Source organism: Alnus glutinosa, chromosome 1 (genome assembly GCF_958979055.1).
Source record: "Alnus glutinosa chromosome 1, dhAlnGlut1.1, whole genome shotgun sequence".
Classification (NCBI taxonomy): Eukaryota; Viridiplantae; Streptophyta; class Magnoliopsida; order Fagales; family Betulaceae; genus Alnus; species Alnus glutinosa.
In genome coordinates this window covers 49,142,203-49,166,199 of record NC_084886.1, presented here as the reverse complement: position 1 = coordinate 49,166,199, position 23,997 = coordinate 49,142,203, and the positions used below count along the sequence as shown (strand labels likewise).

Here is a 23,997-nt window from a genome sequence, read left to right as displayed (position 1 = left end):
TCGAACACTGGCGTTAATATATAGCTCTGGTACCATATTAAAACCTAATAATAGTTTAAAGAGAGAAAGACACATATTAAAGTGGTTTGCCCTTTGGCTTTCATCCACATATTAAAGCCTTATAAGCTACATCTTCCCTTTATATTTGTGGCTCGATTTATAGAGTTTTACATGTGATTGAATAATTTGAAGGTTTAAACACCTTATTGGTACATGTGGTTTGAAAACTTTATTTTTTGCCCCATTTGCTTTCATTCGTATCACAGATGGTACCTGTGGTTTTGAAAAAGACGGAATTGGTATCTCTGTTAATTTTTCCATCAAAAAACTAATGGTTGGACATATATCAATTCCTGAGAGTAGACGTGTGTCATAATGTAAAAAAATTAAAAAAAAGTAAAAAACTTTAAAATTAATAAAATTTGAAAATAATAAAACTTAAAAAAAAAAAAAAAAAATGTACAAAAACTTTTTTTTAAAAATCAAATCAAATCAAATACGGGTATAACTGGCCGATTTGGGGGTGGCCGAACCACACCTATGGCCCTTGGAGGTGGTTCGGCCGTCTCGAAGGGCCTTAGAGAATAAAAGAAAAAAGAAATAAAAAATTGAGGTTTTTGAACCTTAAGGGTGGCAGAACTAGGACAAACCACATTTATTTTATTTTATTTTTTTCTTTGGCCCCATTGGGGTGGTTCGGCTACCACCAAAGTGGTCATGAGGGTGGCTGAGCCACCTCTCTTCTTCTTTTTTTTCATCTTTTTAAAAAAGTTTTTAATACTTTATTTCTTTTTTAAGTTTTATTATTTTCAATTTTTAAATTTTTTTTCTTAATTTGAAAAGTCTTCTATTTTCTGTCTTTTAATTTTTTTTTTTTTTTTTTATATATGACACGAGAGTTGACACGTGTTCAACCGTTAGTTTTTGGACGAAAAAACTAACAGAGGTATCAATTCCGTCTTTTTCCAAACCACAGGTACCATCTGTGATACAAATGAAAGCACAGGGAGCAACAAATAAAATTTCCAAACCACAGGTACCAATAAGGTATTTAACTCTAATTTCAAATCTGCATAAAAAAATAAAAAAATAAATAAAAAAATAAAAACCCTAATTTCGAATACAAACATATCCCTTAAATTAGGGTTAACAAAAACATTAATCTACGGTAATCAAATATGCCTTGATTTAGGGAATTCAAATAAACATCTATTACAATGGATTTCTATTCTTAACATGCATCAGTCGTTGATGCCAAATGAAAATAATCTTTCTCCTAATGCTAATGTGGATCATCTGATTTTTCTTTCTTCTTAAATCTTGAGCAATTGCTTTAGAAATGAGGAATCATCTCATGGATCTGTGGCTAGCACAAAATAATTGGCTAATCCAGAAGTTGTATTTTATTTTCTCTTATATATATAGGGGGGCAAACAATGATACTATCACAACAATGCATGACATTGGACATGTCAGGTGCAAACTATCTTAACAAACAAATAAAGAAAAATGATGAATATAATACCAGAGGCATAAACAAACCTCCCAAGCATCTTTTTTGATAAGTACAAACCTCCCAAGCATCTTCAAGTAAATTTTAGCAATCTTCCATTTCTCTGAGTCTGGTAGAAGTCATCCTCCAGTGCTGTATTAGCTGTCCTGGAAACTGAAAATTAAGAAGACTTTCAAGCTCATGAAATTTCGAGTACCCAATAGGAAGACGATATTTTTGTATGCAAATAAAATCTCAACTAATGACCAATGTTAGCAACAATGGAAGACTCGAGTCAGTTAACCAAAATAGAAGAGAACTCATTCTCATGATTCAACAGTAGTGTAAATGAAGAAGAATATCTTTATAATTACACATACATATACATTGACAACTTAACACATTGAAGGTACTATCTCATATGAAACTTGAAGTTTGCCAACTGCATCAAGGCATATGCAAAATTGAAACTGACTGGTTTTACCTATGCTCTCCACAGTCACTCACAAGCACAAAGAACAAATGTATATATTTTGTTCTCATAGGTAAATATAACTCTCACAATCATATAGGATAACCATTCCTCCATCCACCCTAGTTTATGAGGGAGGAGATTTCATTTGGTTTAAAGACCACAGGCAAAACACACACACCAATGTAAACTTTCCCAAGTACTCAATGCAGGGAACATCCCTAAGACAAATCTATAGAAAACTATTTGCACGGATAATAACACAACAACACTGTAGGCACAGCCCCAGGAAGCAAAGACAAGATGAAGCCACATAATCCTATGGTTTAAGCACATAATCCTATGAAACAACTCTCTTTCCATCTATCTACCGGTAAGTAAATACCTTCTAAGGTATGGAGTATCAACAAGAATCAACAATTCTTGTGACAGAGAAATTGACATTAGTATGTGGAACATATACAGTAAAGTGGACAGGCATCCCACTCTGACTTGAAAGATCCCATAAAACTGACCCAACCCAAGCTTGCTTTCAGACCTCAAATCCCAGTTCAAGACTAAGTTCAGCTGCTGGCAGCCCTTAGGATTGGGGTTGGGTCAATCTTCAACCTTACACAAAACACCCAGGTGGAAGCCCCACTTTGTTTGACACCAAACCTCTTAAGTTGGTTAGTCCTAGCCATAATACCTACTATATTCTTCTTCCTTAGTTTTGGATGTAGTTTGATAGCTGACAAGCGAGAGCAAGCAGCTGCAACCAATGCTTACAGGAAGGACTTGGCAAATATATTCAGTAAAGGGTCCTATCCAGCTGCCTATAAACTACTTGTTCAATATCAGACATGCCTTCCTCACATGAACCACAGGCCAAAAAAAAAAAAGAAAAAAAAAAGTGAAGCTTACATGTACTCAACACCCGAAGAGTAGCCAGTGACGTAACTGAAAGTTCTGAACCTTCCGATCTCTACTGTCTTCCCATTTGCTATATATCGCACCATGGCTATATAGGAAAATATATTCATTCTCTTGTAATCATATTAAGGATTTTATTTCTGCATTTGCTTTTGATAAAGGGATCTGGGTTCTGTCATGATTAACATCAGAATTTCTACCTCCACCAGAAATTTTTCCCCTCTTTCTTGTCCAGGCGAGAGTTCCAAATGACAAATTACTTCAACTTCAACTACTCAGGCAAAGGATACTTCAACCACTTGTTACTTAGATAATAAATCCCATCTACTTAAGCCACAAGGTTCAAAAACCCAAAAATTGGACATTCAGATGCATCAGTTTTGCAGTTTTCCATAAATTTCACGCATCAACAACTTGGAGTTATCAACCGCGTGTTTGCTTTCATAAACTATATAATTACATAATTCATGCCTTGGTGCTGGCCTGAGTGATCGTAATTCAGTGAGGGGATTCGTGATCACAGATTTATGGCACAACTCCTTGGTTGGATGGACATGCTTCCACCAGAAATCAGAGAGTGCTATTTTCAACACATGCCAGTATTCTCTATCTCTGTATAACCGAAATAGACTACTCCCTTTAAGAGTCCAAACATATAAATCCATCCAATCCCTGTCCATTATTTCCATTAAACCCTGAGCTTGTGGAATACAGTAAAGGGGGACTCGTGTCCAAGGGAGAGCCTTGCTCGCATCTCCATTGAAATATGGACACTTTATCTCCAGCACTCCTCGTGAAGGCAACCCATAAACTAGCCTGTCAACTACCCCATCTGGTGAACCTGCTAGCCAATCATCTTCGGGGTTTCTCTCACCATAGACCTGAAATTCCGGAAACAAAACAGTATTTCCTGTTATGAGCTTGTACCGTTCAAGTGCATCCTCTTCTTTGATATTACTCCAACAGGTAGCCAGGTTTCCAGAAAATGGCTCAATTGCGCCGATTTTCTCTAACCACAGCTGGGCTCTTCGGCGAGGCCAAAAACCAATAGCCCCGGCAAAAGTGCTTGCTGTCAATTTATGCTTCCTGAGTTCTTGCCAGTTTTTGAACCAGTGCTGGAGACCATTCGATTGAAGAACAGAATAAGTTTCATTCGATGCAAATTTTAGAGGGCAACCAGATTGATTTGGACTTCTTCCAGAGGGATCTAGAACTCCGCTACTGTAGTTCCTGCTATTGCTAGGATCCATGAAGAGTACACTTGCGTAATGGCTACTCTTGCACTTCTGATTTGACAGCCGGACAACAAGAAGGAAGCAAGAAGCAAGTTCTTCACTGCCCAATAAAAACAATCTTTACTGAGAGCAAAAAGAATGGAGTAGATACAATGAAAAGATATATCATGAGACAGTCAAAATTATAAAACTATTTAAACACGTGAAAAAGTTCAAAATAGTAAAATCATAGCAGCTCCATGAACATAAAGAAATGAACCAGGCATCCTATACACATTTAACATGACGGTCAACATAACTCAGGACCATGTCAAACCATCACAAAACGTCCAAGATCCAGAACCTGACTGAAGTGATCTAAATTTGTTATCAAAGCAATTCTTCTATAGTTGCAGCAACTCCTATAAAGAAGGAGGTCATAAACAAGTGATGTTCTAACTGCAACAAGGAATTGGATAAAGTGGAGGATCAAAATCTTTTTTATTGATAAGTCACACACGCACCCAATAGGTCCTAAAATCACAACGCCTCCCTCTACCTTCTTCTTACAAGGGAAGGAGGTACCCTTTGAACTAGTAAAAAATAATCCATTGATGGAGGAAGGGTAAAAGCACCAGTAGCATTGCAAGTCAGCGAGAGGCCAAGAATGCATGCACTCACATACATGCACACGAAGACCAAAACTGTGTGGTTAGCAAGACCATCAATGAAGCTGGGTATACGCCGGAAATAAAAACACACACATAAATGCAAAACAAAGTATCAGAGTTTGGGGTTAGCAAGACCATCAATTTTTGATAAGTAAAGCTGATTTTTTCCAGAAACATATATAGTATGTTCTTTTGATTTCGTTTCATAGTACCAAGTTCATATTTTTGTCAAGCTACCTAGAAGCCAAGATCGAGTGGCATCATTTTTAAGCATACTGTGAGAAGCCCCAGAAACGCATCCCCACTAGCAATATATGTGAAACTGCTAAATAGCCAGTTGCTATAGTGGGTTCGCTCAACCCCAGGTTCGAGTGCCCCCAGGTAAGTAAAAACTAAAAAGCACTATTCTTTTGTGCATTGGCAGGCAATAATTTTCGGGGCAATTGAGTACAGTTCCCCCTGACCTTAACCAGCTCTGGATTACCAACTTCTCTGGTGTTGGGAGACCCTGCTAGGTGTCTCATGTATGTATGCCCCTTTTTGTAAGAGAAAAAAAAGAAAGCCCTCCCCGCCTTTTTCCTCTTTGCCACCAACAATGTCCAATGATCAATTGTACAATAAACACTCTCCAAATATATTTCTTTGCTCCTCAGAAATGATGAAAAATATTCAGCCAATAACCATGTACCTCCAAGTGTGCCCATAAATATATCCCCAATGGGTAACATTGAAAAGTAAAATTGAATGAAGTACAACTAAGTTTTGCCGCTCTCATCACCAAGCTAGTAATCGTCTATTCAAATAATAAGTTCTGTTTGTTTCCCTGGAAAGTTTCTTTTGCGTAAAAAATATAAAAAGCAGATTTTGTTGCTTAAGAGTGGAAAATTGGGGAAAACGAAGAGAAAGAGGAAGTGACTGACCAAGCAAGCTTGCGAGGACACCGAAGCATAGGGACTTCGATTAATCCCTTAATTTAGCAATCGAAGAATTCTTACGGCTCTGAATGCAAAGATAAAACATCTCTTTCACGCCATGTTCTCTCTCTTTCTCTCTGTGAATCAGAAATCAAACCCCTAGTTTGTACTTTGTAGAGCAACTTCAGACACAGACATCGACGGACGGAGAGGGTTTAAGATGGGATGAGAGGGTTTAACGGCCCCATGGATCAGACAAAATCCAGCCCAGCCCAGCCCAGCCCAACCCTCCTTTTGACTTCTCATTTTCATTGACCTTTTTTTTTTTTTTTTTTCTTCATTCAGAAGCATTAAACCAGTAATCCTACAAGTTACTCATATGTCCTTTCAATAATGAAATTTTTTTCAAATTATCATTTGATTAAATTCAAAACGATCAATCACAAGTCTAATAGTAATTTTAAAAGTCATATCATTATTGAACGAACATAAGTGTAACTTGTAGAATTACTTAATAACTCTTACTAAACCCGATTCTTTGGCAAATAAAAAAATAAAAAATTTGTTTGGTTTTCTTTATTCGTCAATGGGGTAAATTATAACAGAGAAAAATGTAAAATCAATCAATGTGATTTACCTGATTTACAATTAGCTTAATGTGGTATCAAAATGAACTCAAAGATCATTGGGGTATGCAAAAAAAAAAAAAAAAAATACTCTTTCAGTCAAATTCCGTCAAAACACTTTACAGATTCTGTTAGTGTGTCACGCTAGCACTAATAAAATGATGACACGTGTCACTCTTAATAAATATATATACAAAACTAAAAAAATTAAAGAAACTATAAATTTGAAAGACCACAAGAACATCCGAGTTCATTTTGATATCACATGTAGGTAATTGTAAATCAAGTAAACCACAATGACTAATTTTACATTTTTCCCGTCATAAAAACCACCCAAAGTCTACGTGAAGCTCGAGTTAGGAACAACACCAACTTAATTAGTAATCTAAGAAGAGTTTTTCTTCAAATTAGGTTGAAAATATTTCTTTTAACCCAATTTATTTATTAAAATGACGTGTCCAAAATGCATCAAATTCTCACGCATTTTTTATATAGCACGTGATTCTCACATATATTTTTAAAAATCATATGTATTTTGATCACTTCTCAATTTAATAAACTAGGTTGAAAAAATTCATACAACTTAATTTAAAATAAAACTTTTTGTCCATCTAAGAATCCTCAGAAACCATACTTATCAACAAAAAAAAAAAAAAAAAAAAAAAAAAATCCTCAGAAACATTAGTGCCGCATTTCTTTTGCACATGACGTGCTTTTACATTGGACTGGAAAAGGTCGACATCTGAAAAGTGATTTGTCTTTTAATTTTTTTTAAAGTATTTTATATTTTGAATTGCTTATTAACAATTTAAAATATATATATATATATGTTTTTGCCAAACAAGGCAGAAATCTGTTCCCTCGATTTTGCCTTTAGTTGGATTGCTATTTTGGTTGCAACTTGCGAGTAGTTCAAGTACAAAGCTAGAATAGTAAATCGCATAAAAAAAATACTCGATTAAAGTTGCACAAAACCAGGACTACATGTGCTGTAAGGAAGAACAAACATCCACAATACTAAAACCAAAGGAAAGCATTAATGAGCTAAACCACAACCCTCAGAGTTAGATAAAACCCAGTGTTCTTAAAACCAAAACCTCAAAATATTAGCATTAATATTGATAGCAAGCTTCAGAACAATAAATCAATGGCCTTGTTTGGAAGTGGAGTCAACTCAAATCTGGATCCAAAATTTCAGAAACACATGCAGCTATGGATGTTTTGGCATACTATCATGGGAGGCAATGCTAAATATAATTTGACAACCAGCTGCAGTATAAAAATTGAGTGCATAAAACAGTCGGGCACAAATAAGTGTAGCCTTCAGTTTTCCGTTTCCAAGACACCATCAATGAGTCCAAACTCCATAGCCTACAAGAAGGCAGCAATAGAAGGTTGACAGTTTGTAGAGGTAGAGGCAGGTGGAGCTCAAAATATTAAACAAGCATCAATCAGCAGCCAGAAAGAAAAATGGCACCACAAAAGTTGGAAGCAGTTTATGAAAGCTCTATTACAGGATGCCATTTATGCAAAGAGCATCACTGGGGCAAGCTGGTGGAGAGCAAAGGGATAGGGAGTGGGTTTTTACTAAGCACTGGAATTGAGCACCGTGACCTCATAATCCAACAAAAACTAGCATTTACCGACATTACCTCAGAAACAGACAGGAAACGATCCCTTTCAGTGTATTGTTGCACTTTCTCAAGAGGTTGGCCGGTGAAAGCAGCATACATTTTGTCAATTTTCTGAGCAAAGTTACCAAAGAGAGAAGAACAATAAATTAATGGCTCAGTAATGAGCAGAAAATCGTACACTTAAAAAGAGTTTTTTAACGATGAGAAGCACACAGCAGGAGCTGTTACCAAAACTGGAAAATTTGGTAATCAGAGCATAGAAATTGATCCAACTGTCCACCTGTTCCAGAAACTGGAAAACGTAACAACAGTGGACTGTATTCTCTCATGAGAAATGCTACAAGCACTTCCAAAATTTAATGGTGATTTTCACTACCACGTCAGGAAGTGCACTTAAGAGTGCATGTAGCATTTCTCATTCTCTCATAGCCACTCACTCACGAAAGATTTGGGACCAACAAGTGTTCAATGAAAGTACTCTTTTTATTGGTAAGCTACACAGATATTTAGTAGGTCTAAGACCCACGGTCTCACCCTCCACCCCATTCTTATGGTGGGAGTTAATGCCATTTGAGTCAAAACTCATTGGCTGCAGCATAAGAGCATAGGTAGTTAGGTACATTAAGAACCACACCTTCCACTTCTCAGAGTGATGTTTTTGAGCTATCTTTGTTGATATTTTAAATGCCATTTCCAGGAGATAGGTCGCAAATAGCAGCTTACAGCCCACTGGTAGTCTGAGCTTTCTATCGATATAAATTTCAAAGCACCAAAATGATGATAGCACGAAAAATGAAAATTCTTTGAACAGTCCAGCCCGGTATGCCATATAACCTAATTTTAGTTTCCCATACAGCCATTGATGCTTCAAAATAAACTGAGAATTAGCCTTGTTTTTTTCAACTTTGACATAACCAAATTAGCCAAATAAAATAAATAAATAAATCAGTTCCCTTATTAGGTTCAGCTTGAGTATAACTCAAGTACCCTAAAATGAACTTTTCCAGACATCAAGTTTGCAACTGAGAAAGGAAGGAGATAGACTCACATGGCGAGATTGAACTGCTTCATTCACTTGGTGTCTCACATCCTCCACATGACCCTACAAGCAGATAAACTATGGACAAATCTGTTGTTTGCAACAAATGGATCATACAGTATATTTGAGACTCAATATTTCAAATTGCCACATGCTGAATTAATCAAAATTCTACAGGAGCTTTCATTTTTTGATGACTATGCATATATTCAGTAGTTCGTGCTCATGCAGGCATGCGCTTACATCATGCCTGGGAAAACAAGCTAAATATAAAAGAAGAGGCTAGGGTGGACATAGAAAGATAGAACTTCTTCTCTTTCTAGCTTAGCAACTTATTTAGTATCAAAATGGATATAGCTAATAGATTACAGAGTTTTATAATGCCTTAAAAGAATAAATTCTGACCTAATATTAAGGGAACCAAACCCAGATATTGCACATAAGTTAAGACATGGGCGTGCAAAATAAAGCAATTGGGTCCTCCGTGTCATTCCCTGTTTCCTAAATCCAACATAAATCAAATCATTCGTAGGCAAAGTTGTCAGTTTGCAGCTCAACAGGTAAGATAAGTAAGAAAGCCCTATTCCCAACCTCTCAAGTATAAGCCAGGCTCAAGAGAAAATTATAAATACCAATGGCATAAATATAAGGGCAAAGAAATCATGCTTGATAGGTTTTCAGGAGCCCCGATTTGTTTCATTTTTCATTTTTGTGTTTGTTTATGTTTCTTATTTCATTTTAAGGTCCCCGTGTACTTTCAGCCACATACATAAGGGGAAGGGGGAGGGGAGCTACATGCACACTTTATATACATTGTTGGTCGCTTCCAAACAACTCAAGCTGTTGGGACTGAGGGTGTCAACACACCTTTCATGTAATATAGCAAAAGAGGCCATGACAGTTTCAAACCAATTAAAAAAGGTTAGCGATTTTCTTCCATAAACTGCTGTAAACAATGCAAAAAAGTTAGCATTCCCTTTTCTCCACCAGCAAGAAGAAGTGCCCCTTGGCTTGCAGCTTCTCCAAAACATAGCGTACCAACCTTAGGCTTTATCTGTTACAGGAATCATTATATGCTTAAAGTATATAAAATTTCTTTGACATAGAATAAAAGAAAAAGTACTGACGGGTTTAAAGAGAAAAGGCATACACCAACTAATATCTAATGGAATTGCATATGTCAATTATACAAATAAAAGTGTCTTCACCTGCCTGCTTTTCAAAAAGATGCAGAAACCAACGGCATAACAAGTAAACTAAATGACGTATTTTATTTTATTCTGCTATAATTCACAAATGTTCACTTTTGTCTTCAATTCAAATTTGCTTATTACCGACATCAAGTAACCTATTGGATAAACAAGCATAACATTCATATCTATCTGACACCTTAGCTTTTGCTCTTCTTATATAAGCTAATCAATACTCCTATTTTCCACTTTGTCCTCTCATCAAAACCATCTATTCTGGATCAACAGATCACCAAATGGTCATGCCTCCTCTTGGAATGCACCAGCAACATGTACAAGTCTATTCTACATCATAAACTATCTTGGTAAAAGGATCCTGCCCTGCACCTGCAAATTTGATTAGGAGTAGCTGGAATATTTGTCAGTTAGTCAGATGGAAGCTAATGGTTGAACGAGTACTCTTGCTCAAAATAAACTGAATTTGCGTATGACCACTTGATTTAATTAAATAATTATAGGATTTATTTACAAGACTTCATAAGAACCTGTGAGTATTGCGTTCACTGATATTAGGTCAATGATAATGCTTGTTCCACGAGCAAAGTTCATATTTGTCCCAAATAAGATGTGTACAATGAAGCTTTAATCAAATAATTATTGTTCTCATCTCCTGTAAGGTTAAAGCGAGTAATGGTAGATTCCCAACACAGAGTAGTAAAGGTATAAAACAATAAAATTAGAAAAATAAATAAACAACACAAATATATAAAACCTTACCCATGACATGCAATCGTAGATTGCCAACACAGAGTAGGTGCTTCCACTGGGGCAGTTCAGATACATCTTCACAAGGTACGCACAACAGAGTCAGAAATGAAAAAGAACCAGGCTTTCAAATTCTGGGTTTGTAACCCATATTTATAGGTTACAAAGGTGGAAAAAGAAAATAACAAGATAGAAATATAGCCACACCAGTATATCTGCATCCTCATCAATAGTTGCCAAAGTCAGAAGCTGTGAAATAACTCGCCGAGCCACTTGTGAGTTAACAGGCTGACCAATGAAGATTATGCGATTCCTGAATAATACAGATGAGAGGTCCAAAAGTCCTCCTGGCGTCACTACCGCTGGCATTATGGGTGGACTCCCCCTTTTGGCTTCTATTGCACCGTTACTGTATAGGAATGAATTTCGTGAACTTAGATATACACAGAATACTAATAAACAGAAAATTAAGAAAACATGGAATAGATTAGACATCTGTAATTTAAATGCAACGAAGGAATTGATCTGAGTAACAACAGAAGAATAGTTATGTATAATGTATTCTAAATTAATTTTGCAAAGGCTAATGCAAACAACCATGGCATAGCTGCAATGCTTTCCCTTGCATTGTTTCACATGTGCACCACTATACTTATTCATTTCAGAATCCTCATGCAGTTTTTCAGTGGATATTTTATGAAAATATACACATAATTTTTGTAAGATAATTCACCTCTAAAAAGGATAAAAGCAATACAACATGGACAAGAATCATTTCAATCAAAAGGGTAAAAGCAATTCACCTTACATTAGCATCACGAAAATCCTTCTCTCCGATGGTTAAAGGTAACCCACCAGTCTTACTAGATAGTCCTGTCAAAAGATATGATCATCCCCTGTAATTATTCACTTCCTTTGTGCATACACGCCTGTAACTGAACACAGAAACAGACAATTATGCGAAAATCTATTATGAACACTGTCGAATACATATGTATGTACATATATACATCTGGCCTAAACAAAATAATCAGTGTAAAGATGTATTAATTGACAGATTCATATAAACAGCATCAAGGTTATAGGCTTTCAAAAAACTTGGAAACAGATTTGACTTGACACAGTTAAGCACAAACAGATAAGGGCTTTTGATCACATTGCGCGTATTGAACCCACATGAAGCTTTTGTTAACAACATTAAGCTTTAAAAAAAAAATTACAACTCGGGCAAGCCCGAAACGCGTAGTAATACAGGTATTTAAGTTCAAAAACACACAAGATTGTCACCTATGCTTACGTCTGCAAACAATTACAACCAAATTGGAAATTCATTAAATATATATATATATATATATATATATATATACCGATTGTTGAGTAATTCTCTATGGACCTCGTTGAGTTTCTGCACCATAGCAAGAATGATTCTGGCGTCAAAGGAAGTAAGTAAAAATTAAAATTTGTAAACAATAAAAGAAGAACTCGCCATTAGAGCAGCTATTGTGGTACACAAACCCAGATGGCAGAAACCAGAGATGAATACCTGTGAGAGAGTGAAGAAATGGGAAGCGAGGTTTTGTTGCGAGAAGCGATTGAGAACCTCACAGGCGCTGAAATAGTAGCTGAAGCTATCATTTCTCAGAGAGAGGAGGTTTCTCTAGGGATAGAGGTTTCCCTGAAACTGTGATTCAAACTGAATCCACTCTCGTTCTTGTAGGTGTTTTTTTTTTTTTTTTTTTTATAAGGAAAGTTAACCTTTCAGCGATAAAACCAACGTTACAACATCAAACACCATAAAGATGAACATATTCGATCACCATAAAGGTGAACATTCAACATGAGTCTAATAGACTCGTACAAATATAAATAATTACCACTAAAAAAATCTAACCAACAGAATGGTGTCTTTACGTTAACATATACTTTTACTTGAACAGAGAGTCGGTAACACATTCTGGGCAAAAGCTAATAACTAAATTAATACATGCACAAAACAAATTGTTAGAGAAAAACACAAACAAAAACAATACAGGAAAAGCTCAAAAGAGAATCTGCCTTTCAGGAGAGCCGCCGCCGCCAGAAGATGCCCTTCAGCACTCAAGCACCACCAGGCATGACAAAACAACCAGTTTGTAGTCATCACGCATAGCCCAACACAAAAAACCACCGAAGCGCGTGATGACCACACGTCGCCCATTGAGAAACCGCACAGTCGTAAAAAGCGGCCGAAACACCAGAGATTGACGGCGAATAAGACTAAAAGGCGCGTGTCCAACAGAAGACGACAAAAACTCATAGATCTAGCCTCCAAAAATTTGACAGTGAAAAAACTCGATCACGATCTCTGTCGTCAACACGCCATGGACGACCATTCCCCTCTAGCACCTTTACCAATAAACTCACCTGCCACCGCAAACTAAAAACAATAAATATAAAACAACCTCCATCGGATCCACACCGGGAAGACAAAACTTCCACAACCCTAGTGGTGGGGAGACTCTAACTTTTACCAAAAACCATCTTAGCTTAAAAAGCTAAGAGGAACAACAACAAAACTGGGGAGGGGAAGGCTTCGGGCAGATCAAGCGTTCTGGAAGAAGAACCCAGAGAGGTAAAACTAGATGGTTTTTTCTTGCTTAGAAAGAGCCTTGGCTACATGTTTCTCGCTCTTGTAGTTGAATGTTTTCTTTGTTTTTGGTGATGAGGAAAAAAAAAATAACGGATCAAATTTACAAAAAAAAAAAGTTAAGCACCGAATGCTTACTTTTAAAAAGTAAGGGATCAAATACAAATGACGCTTCAACTTATAAATTTATTAGACATTTACCATAAACTTTATTATTATTATTATTTTTCTCTTTTATTTTTAATAATTTTTTAAAGACAATTTAGATATTTTATATCAAAATGTTGCACATACGTACTACATGCACAATACTCCATCCATTTCAATGTTAACATTTAAGGGAATGAGCTAAATTGTAACGTACTGATAGTTTGAAAAAACTAAAATGATAACTTGGAGTGTGTTTGTAAATTAGGTGATATCTTGAAGAGTTACATATATTTCCCCCAAAAAATCATTTTTCTTACTAGCGAACAAATCATAGTTGCTTTGAACAAAACAAAACAAATCATAGTTTTAAACTTATTTTATAAATATAATGGTTAGATCGTGATTTTAAAACATGATTGAGATAACCACGTGTAGTATGTAATTACAATTATAATGGATTTTTTTTTTTTTTTTTTTTTTTGAGAAGAAACATTATTCTTTCATTAAAAGTCAATGAAAAGCTTTTTTCTTAGCAAGTACAAATTTTTTGGATAGAATTTAAAAGTTTGCCATTCACACCTAATCTAGAGATTGATGGAGAGCTGCTTTCACCAAATAGTAGATACTGTAGATTGCTTCGTTTACCTCCCTTCTAATATGACATATACACCATGATTGAAAACTATTTAGTCTAACTTGAGCATCCTCGATCAGTTGTCCATAACGACTCCAACAAGATTCATCATTTCATAAAATTTGCACTATTTTCAGCGCATCTCCCTCATTATTTACCTGTTAGAGCCTCGAGTCCCCCACAGAAAAACTATAATAGAAGTTACATCTTAATTACATGCCATCCTTTTGTTAATGTGGTCTACTAGTATTTTCTTTTTCTGTTTTTTTATTAAATAGAATTTTTAAATTTTTTGAATGAAAATAATAATTTTCTCCAAATGACCTCCATTACCAAACTTTATATGCAAAAGCGAAACACTTACTTTATTTCTGTTCAAATTTTATATTTTGTTTAATAACTAAAAATGTTTAATTAAAACTTTTATTTCAGCAACATAAATTAATAAATTAATAAGCCATGTTAAAAGATCACGTCATTGAAGAATTGCCTCAATTGTTTTTTATATTATTGTTCTCCTCACCACCGTAAGATTTAGAAATAGATATATGATTTTTTGTCACTCACAGACATAACATTTAATCATTATGGCCTCGCAGGAAAGTGGTTCTTGGTTAGCTTTAAGAAATATATATATATATATATATATATATATATATATATATATATATATATATATGTTTTAAAAAAAGTAAATATAAAAGTTATCACATGTCATATCTTCTACAACTTTTGACCACATTTGTCTACGTGACAATTTTTACTTTTATATTTTATTTTTTAAGAAAAAAAACCATAAAACTAGATAGAGGACTACTTTGCCACATGAGCAAAGTCGTCAAGAGTTGTATATTGGAGTGGCAAAAGATCATATCTCTTAGATTTATAGGAGCGCGAATCAACGTGCGTGTTTGATAAAAATTGTTAAGTTGATTTTTTTTTTAGTAATAGTAAAAAGTAATTAATGTAATATAAAATAAGGAAAAGCCTATTGTACAACAAGATTGTGTACAACCACTAACATTGGTGGACCGACGTGGTTGTGCACAAATTGTGAACAACAAGGTTGTGTAGGGATCGGTCCTCTATAAAGTATAAAGAATTTATATGAATAAGTAAAAAAAAATTTGTATTGTAATTATTTGAATAATAATAATAAAATTATTAATATAATATAAAAAGTAAAAAAAAAAAAATTATTTTAAAGTTGAGTATTTTTTAGAAAATAGAAAATAAGGAAAAGTAACGGGTGTATGCTACCAACACACCATACGTACTCACAACATTGCTTATTGGGCCACTTCCACCAACTAAAAAAAAAAGAAAAAAAAGAAACGACTCATCTATTTTTATTTTTATTTTTTTTAAGATGACTCCTCTCATTTTCAATTGCAATGAAGTGGATATTCCTTTTGGCCAAAGGCGAACAATTCCTTTGGAGTTTACAAATACACGTATAGTTGAAAAGATGAGATTTTCATAGGAAATAATTTTTGAATCTAACACAGCTTTTGTCTTAAATCTGAACTGCTCATTAAATCCTGTGGGAAGCCTCACCAGAAAATGCCGATTGCCGAAGCATATTACAAATTTACAAATATACAAAAAGCAACAAGAAAAAACATTATATATATATATATATATATATATATATATATATATATATATATAATATGGGTGGCAGTGGTTAGGTGCGGTCGTGTTCAATCCTACAGTGCCAAAAAGAGAGACGCATACATCATCATCATCATACTCACAGACTCTGAGTGACCCTCTTGGCTCTTGCCCTCTACCCTCACCTCCCAAGCACGCCCACTGCCACACTTGTTCTTGAGAGAGAGAGAGAGAGAGAAAGCCACAGATCTTTGATTCTATAGAGAGAGAAGGCCAGCTTCGAGAGAGAGAGAGAGAGAGTGTATGTTTTAATTCAATATTTGTGGGTCGATATAGAGATGGAAGAGGCAAAGGCATTGGCTCAGCAACACCAACAGCAACACCAACAGCAGCAGCAACACCAACACCAACACCAACACCAACAGATGATGCTACAGCAACAGCAACAGCAACAGCAGCAATTGATGCTCTTTCAACAGCTGCAAAAACAACAGCAGCACCAACAACAATTACAACAGCAACAAGCGGCGGCCATTTCGCGCTTCCCGTCGAACATCGACGCGCACCTGCGACCGCTCCGACCCATCAATCTTGCGCCGAACCCTAACAACCCTAACGTCCCCAACAACCCTAACAACCACATCGCTAATTTGCAGCAAAGCCCTAGCAATCCGAGCCCTCAGCAGCAGCAGCAACAGCAACAGCAGCAGCAGCAGCAACAACAACAGCAGCAGCAGCAGCAGAGTAGGGTGACCCGACCCGGGAACCAGGCGGAGCTCCAGATGGCTTACCAGGATGCGTGGCGGGTCTGCCACCCGGACTTCAAGCGCCCCTTCGCTTCGCTCGAGGACGCCTGCGAAAGGTTCGTTTTTTCGATTAGGGTTTCGTTTTGTTGTGTATGCTTTTCGGTAATTGGTTTTGTGAAATGTGAAATTTGGTGACTTGCTGCTTGGTTGCTTAGAGAATTTTGCTAGAAGGAATTAGCGGTTTTTTGAATGTATTATAGATGGGTTCTACATATGCTTGTGCATTTGCTGTACAATTGTATCGCATTTTGACTGCAAAAATTTATAGTTGAAAGATGGATACATATGCCTATAAAGTGAATTGCTTTGAAAAGTGTGAGTTTTTTGGGTTAAGACTATAATCAAGATTCAAGAACGTGGTGTTATGCACAAACTTCTTGGACTGCTCTCTTGTCTTAGATTCTGGTACCTTTGTCAATATCTTGCCATATCAGCATTCGGGTCTGTGCAATGGTGTATGTGGCATGATTTGAATGGGCTACTGGAGCTTTAATACCAGAGATTTTAATATCTGGCAGTTAAATAATTCGCTTTGCTTTTGGATTTGTATGCCTTGAATACCCCCTGAATTCTGTTGCTTCCTTAATACAGACAGAAACAGGTTAGTTATGTATTGCATAAAGTACCCAAAATATTATTATTTTTTTAGGTTTTCGGTCAGTGAATACAATAATTCATGTACATAAGGACGGAAGAAAATTGGTTTTTGATGACATATGGCACCTTGAATGAATAAATGGTGAGTGTGGGTTGCTTATATTTCATATTCATACATGTGGCAGAGTTGGAAAGTGTTGTGAATCTGGTTTCCCCAAAGAATGGGAAGCAAATTCAGATACAAACTGAATATGGTTTTTGGTGTTTGGAGTCATGTGCCATATGGTATAATACCATTTGGCTATCCTGTTTTATTTTGCACTGCCTAGTCTGCCTTGTCATCTGTGCTTCTCTATATGATTTATATGTTTGTCTTGTGTTATAACTGCGACAAAGTGAAAAAAGCAAATATGCACAAAAAAAATACAAGAATAAAATGCCAGAAGTGAACGCTAATTTGTTGCTTGAAGTGGGAATGCGTGATTAATTTACCCCAAGTTGTTATTGTAGCAGTTGGTGTCACAGTTTAACAGCTACAAACGCTGCTCTGATAAATTTGTCCCGAATAAGATATATTATGATGCCAAGAAAGGCGATGATTTTGTATTTATAAAATGAATGAGTGTTTCGTGTTTTTCTCTTGAGCATTGTATATGAACGTTTGCGTGCACTCTTGGTATTTCAGTCTAACTCACTGTAGTCAGCTTTGAGGATTGAATCATTACAAATTCCATGCTTGCAAAGCATTTCTTATAACCTAGCATTTTCCAGATTTTGGATTCTTTTGTTACAGTACTTGTGCTTCTATTTTTTTGACATAAAATAGTCCTCGCTTTTTTAGTTTTACAGAATTAAGGGACTCTTGTTCTTCGTTTTCTCCTTAATTTGGGGTCTTTTTTGTATACTCCTTATGTACTTGGCTTGCACCTCTCTATGCTTATAATGAGATTGATTTTCTAGTTAGGTGCTTCCTCTTGTTTACTTCCAGTATGTTTAGGGGTTCCTTACGCTTTTAATGAGACCAATTTATGACTTATCAGAAAAAAAAAATGGTTATCTTATGTTGTGCTTCTCCAACCCTATCTGGCCAAGTGAAGCTTGTTACATATACATATGTAAATACATACATAGATATACACATTCAAATATATGTCTCTTTTTTTTCCTTGGCAAATATCTCTATGAAGTGGATTTTGGATCTGTATCCCAAAGAGTAAAGTGCTGGTATGATGTCTTCTATTTGTTTAGATCCCTGCACCTCATGTGTATCTTTGTTGAAGGAGCTTCTTTGTGATAATGCACTACTTCATGCGCAATTTAACTATCTCGCTTGCCAGAATTTTATTCTTTTCTTTTTACTATGGATGTATGGAAAGCGAAGAAATGTCTCATATGGTTTGGAAACAGAAGTTATGTTATCAAAACTGCCTACTCATTTTAAGGAAAAATTGAGTTATGTTAAGAAAAAGGTTGACACCATGTTAGCATTATACCTTTCAGAAGGTGGCGTAAGAGGTTTTTGTTAAAAAAAATATGGGTGTTTGGAAGTCTCTAATATGCTGCCACTTTAGAAATGAAGATTAAAAAGCTTCTTCCAGAAAAGCCCGTAAGACAATCAGGTCACGTGTTGAGAATACACGTGTGAGTGTATAAAGGTTTGAGTCCCGCATTGGAAAAATGTCATAAGTGTAAGTGATTAATATAGTATAGTTGGGACTAAACCCATAGGCTTAAGCTTTGAGGTTAAGTGGTGTCTCAACATACTATATTATGATCTCACTAAAAGACTCCCCAAGGTATCAATCTCCCTAGCATCATGTGTACAACATTCCAGCAAATGCAGACAATAAGGTCCTGTTCTTATGTGTTCTTAGGCTTCAAACTATAATATTTGAATATATCTGGAAATACATTTTGAAAGTTCCATTAACATACACATGTTATATGATATTTAAAATATACTTTGGTGTTCACATCCAGCCTAAGATTTTTCTTTTTAGCATAGATATAAAGGTTTTTAGGATGGATGTGGATGAGATGATGCAGAAACTCATTAGAAGGATCATAAATGCTATTGGAATATCATTTTTCCTTCTGGATTACCATGGCCAGTACCCTACCCCATAGGGTTGGCCCTCCTTCCCATTGCAGGGATGAGGCCTGCCTTCCCCCATTGAGAGTGGGAAAGAAAATTTGCATGTGGAGAATGATATTAGAGCATCTTTTGTTTAAATTTGTTGGGAAAAATTCATGTGACCCTTCATGCATGTATGTTTTTATTTATTCTTTATTTCTCATTTGGATTTCCATACCATTTTTTGCAATTGTAATTGCATCTAGTGGGAAAAGCCCATGATTGAATTGCACTGTTTTCTGTGGGTCAAAGTATGCTTCATTTTGAAATAGTTATAATGATCGATTTTGAGAATTATTGGACTGGTAATAATTATTTCTCATGTTTCCACATAGTGAAAAATCCTCTTAGAAAGAGTATTCTAGGACATACTCATGTGAATTCGATTATTTCTCCTTCTAGCTAGATGTTTCTCTTGTATACTCCATCTGTACCTGAGTAACGCTTTTTGCTTTTATGATATTTCGATTATTTATCAAAAAAAATATGGGACAAAATCATTTTAGTTGACTTTAAGTTGAGGCTTGTTCTCTTATTAGTTGAACACTGAGGTTGGCAACTAGAAGTGTATATCAGAAACTAAAAAGACCTCTATCTCATTCTTAGAGCATCTGTAAATTATGAGCTCTTTGTGCTTAATCTATAGACGCTTTGTGGATGAATTAAATCAAGATGTCTGTCTTCCTCTTCCATGACTACTCTTGGTGTTATTGCTTAATTTTAATTGGCAATGGTCATTATGTGGCCTAAGTATTGGCTATGACGAGTAAGTTATCTATTGAGGTTTTAAACTTGAGGAGAAACCAATGGATGTCAAATATGGTCTTGTTGCAACAAACATTGAAGATTATGTGGCAAGCTAGCATGCTACTATCATTATGTAGCATGCATTTTATAGATGTGGTGATTAAATTACTCACAACATCGCTTGGAGTTGGGGAGTAATTGGCCAGCCTTTGTCGGTGCTATTTTATTCATATATCTTTCACACACTGGGAAAAAAATATCTTCTGATATGTATTTATATAGTACTTGCACAGCATAAATATTGCATCAAACATCGTCTTCCTACTTCTTTGAGTGTGATGAAAAAATACTGTATAGGTGAATGTGTTTAGGTGTTTTTTGAAGATGGAGTTAAAACTGCATATTATATAATTAATTAACTCAAACGGCCACATATTTCATGTTTAATTATTATTTGCTTCCCTAAAGAACAAAATCACCTCTTCTACAATATTATTGCATGTATTCCATCACATTTTCCCTTTCTTTTTTTTTTGGCTTTTCATATCTCAGGCAGACTCTTTCTGTTACTATTTTTCTACGGGCATATTTATGAACCTTAAGGGGAAATTTGATTATGCAGTGACTTGGTCTTTCTTCTTCTTCTTCTTCTTCCCCTTTTTTTTTTTTTTTTTTTTTTTTTTTTTTTTTTTTTTTTTTTTTTGTTTTTTGTAAAGCTGAAGAGATGTAGCATTAAGATAACCAAATAGATCCACCAAATGTTTTATGTTCGGTGGAGAATTAACGACGGTAACGGGGTGTTTATCTAAGCTCTTGTTTTTGTCCTTGCTACATGTTCCATACTCATCTGACTATCCAAACCCTCCCCTTGCTATGAAAAAATGAGCGTACTTGTACTGCTCAACAATGTCAATCGGATGATTGAATAGTTATGTTTGTGCAAAATGTCAATACCCAAATGGAGGGTTAAATGTGTGCGCGCGCGTATGTGAAGGGTAAGGGGAGGGGGAGGGGGAGTATCTAATATTTCATCAGAACAAATTACAAATGTCCAGAATCTGCAGTTAATACCTACAACAAAGTTGACTTCAACTGGGGTTTGAGGGAAGGATCCAAGAACTACTTGTCATTGATATATATTAGATATGGATATAGCTGCTTCTTCTTGAAGCATCCTTGCTCCTTAGCTGATTCCAAAGATTCTCATGGGAATGGAAGTCTAGTTTGTTAAAAAGTGATGTAAAACATGTAGACTACGTTTTGATGTCTTTTGAGATTTTTCCATTTTATGTCAACAGTCCCATCTTTAACATGAAGGTAAAAGTTCATCTTTTTATGATCCCTAGGCCTTGGCTTGGGTAGTAAAGGAGTGGACAGGATAGGGGTGGCATTAGGCCTTTCGTTTAACTCTTGACCATAGAAAGAGGTAAAAGTCATCTTTTCTCTCATCAAGACTAATAGTTTGTCTCACTGATCTGGCTTGATTAGTAACTAGACATCTGACCAACAAAAGGGGGGTAAAAACAAAAACTAAATGCCTGGCATCTCCACTTAATATTTTAAGTTGGTTGTTATATGATGCGTTGCATGTTGATTACACGAGCAAAAGAGAGAACATTAGTTTTGAAGTTAGAATTCATAGATCACGCCTCAATTTTAAAGCTCTAATTCAATGATACAGTGGAACTTATGTAGTATGTACAAGTAGCCATTCAATTTTTTATTTTTTATTTTTTCTTTCTTTCTTTTCTGAGCAGCCATTCAATTTGTTTATTTGCTGATTGCTTGATCCTAATGTGTCATGAGTAGTTTGTAATCCTTGATTGAGTGTGTTGGGAGTGATAGCACACTCAGCCATTACTTGTTTAAGCTTTGATAGTGTGGTAAAAAAATATTAAAAAAAAAAAAAAAATAGAGGGTAAAAGATGGGACGTGCTGCCCTGTGCATTACTTGCATGTAAAGCCGGTGATACCTGCTTCTCATATGAATCATTCTAACAGATGGGCAAGAGATATGAACTAGATATCCACTGTTTTGAAATTATTTGCACAATGACATTTTGGAATCTTTTGTACTTGGTAGGATATCTCATTCCTGTTTTTTTCCCCCCCAAAATTTATGCAGATTGCTGCCTTACCATGTGGTGGCAGACTATGAAGCAGAAGAAGATGATAGGATACTCGATTCTGACACCACAGGCCAGATGCCTTCTCGATCCCAACAATGGGATCATAACATAGCTGCCAAAGTTGCGGAGTTTACAGCGACATTTGAGAAGCAGGCCCTTGCCTTCAACATAATATCCCGCAAACGAGCTATGGGGGAATTTCGATCTGAGGAGAGATTGATGATTGAGCAGGCTCTTCTCCAAGAGGAGAAGCGAGCCATGCTGGAAATAAGAGCAGAGATAGAGTCCAGAGAGAAAGCTGGTCGTGAGGCTCATGAGGCTAAATTGAGAATGGCGGCCATGGTTCAGGCAGAGCAAGCTCGGGCAGAGTCAATGGGTCGAGGCCCGATAAGAGCAAGTGCACTTGGGTCCCAGGGCAACGATGTTGCAATTGGTCATGACATGGGAGAGCAGGAGCAAGGAGGTAACACAGATGAAATGATAAATGGATGGGGAAACAATGCTCAGAGAGATGAGAAGGAGCCGTCTGAAGATTTCTTGAATGATGAAGAGACCGAAAATGGAGAAGCAGGGATGCAGGATGGGTGGCGAGAAGTTGGGGAATTTGATTTGAACTCTAGATGATTCTTGAAAGGTCACTAGTGCAAAACCCGTGATCAAGCAGCATGTATTTGAATTTTTGAAGGAAAAGTGTATCTACGACATTGGAAATCAGTTGGCCTGAGCTGAGTTCAAATGTGGTTGTTGATTCTTTGTGATGTGTGGGCAAATCAGGGGAATGCTACACATTTAAATCCGCTCACAGGGAAGGAGGGTTGGGGTCATTGAAGCTATGTAAAATGATGTTATTCCTGTAGGTTGGATGATAACTGTATTTGTGGCTTGGCCAAGCACCAAGTCATGGTGCAATAGATTTCATGCAAAGTCTTTTGTAGTGAGAAAATTTTAATTAGGTTTTTTTTTGGGTCTAATTACTATCTTCTCTCGACAAAAGAAAGATAAGCTCATGGGATTGAGATTGTTGTTATTAGGCTGTTCAAATTTTTGTGAAATTCGAATAGTCTAAGTGGGGAGATTGTAAGGTTCATTTGCCTTTGGCAGATGGGTCATGCATTTTAAGTTGGCCGGAACAAGTGGACCTACAGGAATTTCGGGTAGCTTAGTAACAGGGAATCTTTGCTTGTGGGCTAGTGTTGTTGCATATTAATAGGCAGAACTGAGTGGGCGAGAGGGAGCAAATGATCCCTTTGGCCTGCCTAAAATATTTTCCCGAGTTGGCTTCCAGGTAAATATGACCTGAAGTATTCACCAGGTAAATGATCCCTTTTGTTGTTGCTTGATGACCAAAATCTTCTAAAGGGAAGCGGCATGGACGGCAAAATTAGACATGATAGGTTCCTTTCAAAAGCATCCCAAAAGTTTGAGATCATAATCTGTTATGTTACACGTCTTTTCTTTACCTTGGTCCTTGCGTTCTTGTTTCCCATATCTTGAAATTCATGCTGACCAGTGACCACTCAGCTGATACATTCGCTCAATATATAATGAACACCTGAACGGTAAGTTAAACCTTAAAATTTCCTACTTTTAGATTTCTAGTCATTCATGCCCTTCTTGTTAGGGGCACAACA

General features: G+C 36.1%; 3 protein-coding genes across 3 annotated transcripts; 1 reads left to right on the top strand and 2 right to left on the bottom strand.

Moving 5' to 3' along the window:
• Positions 1–1,191: 1,191 nt before the first annotated feature.
• Positions 1,192–5,863, bottom strand: LOC133855740 (uncharacterized). The gene is made up of 3 exons (XM_062291443.1): positions 5,682–5,863; positions 2,868–4,211; positions 1,192–1,666 (listed from the first exon to the last, which is right to left on the bottom strand). The coding sequence occupies exons 1-2, from the start codon at positions 5,708–5,710 to the stop codon at positions 3,251–3,253; spliced, it is 990 nt and encodes a 329-aa protein (XP_062147427.1). The 5' UTR covers positions 5,711–5,863; the 3' UTR covers positions 1,192–1,666; positions 2,868–3,250.
• A 1,530-nt stretch (positions 5,864–7,393) lies between these two features.
• LOC133855757 (ATP-dependent Clp protease proteolytic subunit 6, chloroplastic-like) lies at positions 7,394–12,631 on the bottom strand. The gene is made up of 8 exons (XM_062291444.1): positions 12,473–12,631; positions 12,297–12,356; positions 11,738–11,864; positions 11,137–11,338; positions 10,942–11,007; positions 8,984–9,037; positions 7,954–8,046; positions 7,394–7,672 (listed from the first exon to the last, which is right to left on the bottom strand). Exons 3-8 carry the CDS (start codon positions 11,743–11,745, stop codon positions 7,625–7,627), a joined length of 471 nt encoding a protein of 156 aa, XP_062147428.1. The 5' UTR covers positions 11,746–11,864; positions 12,297–12,356; positions 12,473–12,631; the 3' UTR covers positions 7,394–7,624.
• Positions 12,632–16,050: 3,419 nt separating this feature from the next.
• On the top strand, positions 16,051–23,825 carry LOC133855708 (uncharacterized). The gene is made up of 2 exons (XM_062291442.1): positions 16,051–16,815; positions 22,363–23,825. Exons 1-2 carry the CDS (start codon positions 16,292–16,294, stop codon positions 22,988–22,990), a joined length of 1,152 nt encoding a protein of 383 aa, XP_062147426.1. The 5' UTR covers positions 16,051–16,291; the 3' UTR covers positions 22,991–23,825.
• The last annotated feature ends 172 nt before the right edge of the window (positions 23,826–23,997 follow it).